Here is a 3098-nt window from a genome sequence, read left to right on the forward strand (position 1 = left end):
AATAATTTTATTTTATTTATTTATTTTTTATTTTTTTACAGAAACGGTTATGGGATTTCATTAAATATTTGGCAAAAATCCATAATTCCGGTTACAAAAAGTGAAGCTGGTTTCTTGGCATCTCTCCAACAAGCGGGACATAGTGCATATGTTTATGAATCGCCTCTTTTTACAATTTATCAAATGAACTCTTGCTACTGATTTCCCGAGCTTATGAATGCATACAAACTGATTCAATAAAAGGCAGAAGAACATAGAAAGTTTAGGGAATTGGGTCCCAAGAGATTTCATCATCTCTGAGAATAGTTCCGGCATCTAGCTGGACTGCCTTATTTGCCTCTATGTCTGCTTCTTTGTTGTTGTTTCTCAGGATATGAAAGAATTTCAAGTCTAGGAGCTTTGTCATGCCTTTAATTCTTGTAATTGTCCTTGCAAGTTGAAGATCTGCTGGATTTGTGTTGGTCGCCATTGCTTTGATGATGACCTGGGAATCGCCGAAAACAATTGCTTCCATGTGTCCTAGTTCTTTAAGCAGTTTGATCCCTTGAAACAGGGCCATGGCTTCAGCTTGTATGCTTGAGGAGTGGCCCAGTCCCCATGCAAAACTGTGTATAGATGCTTCTTCTAGATTTATAATGAGCCCTCCTACTCCAGCCATTCCTGGATTTCCCTTGGCTGCCCCGTCAAAGAAAAGAGAGGGGAGTGTTTGTTTGGATAGCCAAGATTGAAATTCTTCTTTGTTTTTCCTGATTTGCCAATCTTTGAGACATATAGGTGAGGTTTTCGATTTTTGGAAATTGAGGTTGAGCGCTGCTCCAAACTCAATATCCTACTGGCTTAGATTTGTGCCATCGCTTTTGTCTCTTAGCCACTCATTTAACTGACCTTTCACTGTATTTTCTACTAGTCTGAAGTTCTGTTCCTTATTTCTGAAAATCCTTTTGTTCCTCTCCAACTAGATTTGCCAGCTGATGAATTTGGGCAGAGCATTCCATGCTGCTTTAACTATCTTGTTTTTTGGACTTGGGCCTAGATACCTAGCCATCCACCCAGCAAACAGGTCCGGGACAGAGTGGGGAAAGGTGGGCATAAAATTCGATGGTCCAAGGAGCTTGTGCTAGATTAGACCTGTGTATTTGCACTCCAGTGAGAGATGAAGAGTAGATTCCGAACTTCCCTTACATAGTGTGCATCTTGATGGCCCTAGAATGCCCCTTTTCTGTAGCCTATCATCTGTTAGAATTTTTTGATGGCATAATAGCCAGCAGAAGTGATCAATTTTTGGAATGGCAGGGAAGTTCCAAATACCAACCCAGGGTGCCGGATTAGGAGGTACGTGGGGTCTCTCCATGTATTTGGCATAGCCCTGAGCCACCATATAGCCGATCTGCTTCGGTCCCCAGCCTCTCGTGTCTTTTCTTCTTGCGTGCAACGGAGCCAACCCATGCAGCATCTTTAACAACGTAGCATAATCTGATTGCAACGCAGGTGGGACTGTGATCTGTTTCTAGCTAGACCAGTTGTCACCACACCATTTCGATATGTCCCAGAGCGTTTTTATATTTATTTCATCCATCCATGCCTTAAGCTCAATCTTGAGATTCGATTCCACCAGCGGAGGCCTGTTAATGATGCTATCCTCCCATAACTTGATGTTTTTCCCATTTCCTGGTATCCAGTAGGCGTTGTTTCTTATTAGCGGGCCAATTTTAATAATTAGAGCACTGAAGGGGTTTCTGTTTTGGTTTTTGGGTTGCTCCAGGCACCGAAGTTCTGTCCTCTGAAATATTTCCTCCACAACGCTAGTTGAACCCATCCTGGATTTGGAGCTATGATTTTCCAAATCAGTTTGGCTCCTATTGCTAAATTTTGTATACTTAGATTTTTGAAGTTTAATCCTCCCTCCTGCATCGATCTGGAGACTAATTCCCAATTAACTAGAGAAATTATCTTCTCATTATGTTTGCCTCCTTTCCAGAGAAATTTCCTGATTAGCCCCTCCATCTTCTTAATGATTCCCACAGGTGCCAAAAGGATAGAGAATTGAAATAGTGGCAGGCTGCTAAGCACGAATTTGATGAGCACTGATTTTTCGGCAATGTTGAGCCAGGAGGATCCCGAGGCCTGCATTTTTGCTTTGAATTTTTCTATCTGGGGATGCCAATCCTTGCTCAAAGCCCTCTTATGAAAGATGGGCAGCCCAAGGTATTTAAAGGAGGTCCAAGATGCTGAAGCTGCAAAGCCTAGACATCTGGCTATGGAACTTGTAGAAGCAGCTGAGATATTCCAGCAGTATATATGACATTTACCCTTGTTTAGTTCACTACCTGATACTTTACAGTAGTCTTCCAGCACTTCTTTAAATTTGATTGCAGAGTGTTGAGTTGCAGCCCCCAGCAACAAGGTATCATCTGCGAAGAGGGCGTGGTTGATGCTCTTAACCCCTCTTGCTATGCACAGGCCAGCTATATCTTGGTCTTGTTGCTTCTTGTTTAAATAGAAGCTGAGGACAGAGGCCTGCAGCACAAAGAGGAGGGGTGAGAGGGGGCACCCCTGCCTCAGCCCTCTAGAAGCTTTGAAGAAGTCAGCAGCCCTGCCATTCACTAAAGGCGCAATCCAGGGTTCCGAAATACAAGCTCTGATCCACTTGATAAAATTTTGACCAAATCCAAGCTTGTGCAAAACAACAAACAAAAATCTATGTCTTACACGATCAAATGCATTAGCTAGATCTAGTTTAATGACCATACCTTTTTCTTTTCGACGAAGGCTGGAATGAATCGCCTCTTGGACCAGGATGAAATTATCTACTAGCTGTCTGCCATGTATAAATCCACCTTGATTCTCCGGGATGATTTTGGGGAGAATTTTCTTCAACCTGTTTGCTATTACCTTGGTAATCACTTTATATCCAATGTTACATAAGGATATAGGGCAGAATCTATTAAATGAGTTTGCACCTTTTTCTTTAGGGATGAGGGCGAGAAAAGTTGAGTTTGTGCAGCCTCCAATTTTCTGACACTCTTGGGACTTCTGGATCATTTTAAAGAGCTCCTTCTCAACTATCTGCCAACAGGTCTGAAGAAATCTGGGCGTGA

At 42.4% G+C, this 3098-nt stretch overlaps 1 protein-coding gene across 1 annotated transcript; it reads right to left on the bottom strand.

The window, feature by feature from the left end:
• Positions 1-262: 262 nt before the first annotated feature.
• Positions 263-658, bottom strand: LOC149166406 (uncharacterized). Its single transcript, XM_089430157.1, has one exon. The coding sequence runs from the start codon at positions 656-658 to the stop codon at positions 263-265; it is 396 nt and encodes a 131-aa protein (XP_089286283.1).
• Between the last annotated feature and the right edge of the window lie 2440 nt (positions 659-3098).

Source organism: Pinus tabuliformis, chromosome 5_1 (genome assembly GCF_031772625.1).
Source record: "Pinus tabuliformis cultivar Carrire ecotype Pingquan chromosome 5_1, CPIR1, whole genome shotgun sequence".
Classification (NCBI taxonomy): Eukaryota; Viridiplantae; Streptophyta; class Pinopsida; order Pinales; family Pinaceae; genus Pinus; species Pinus tabuliformis.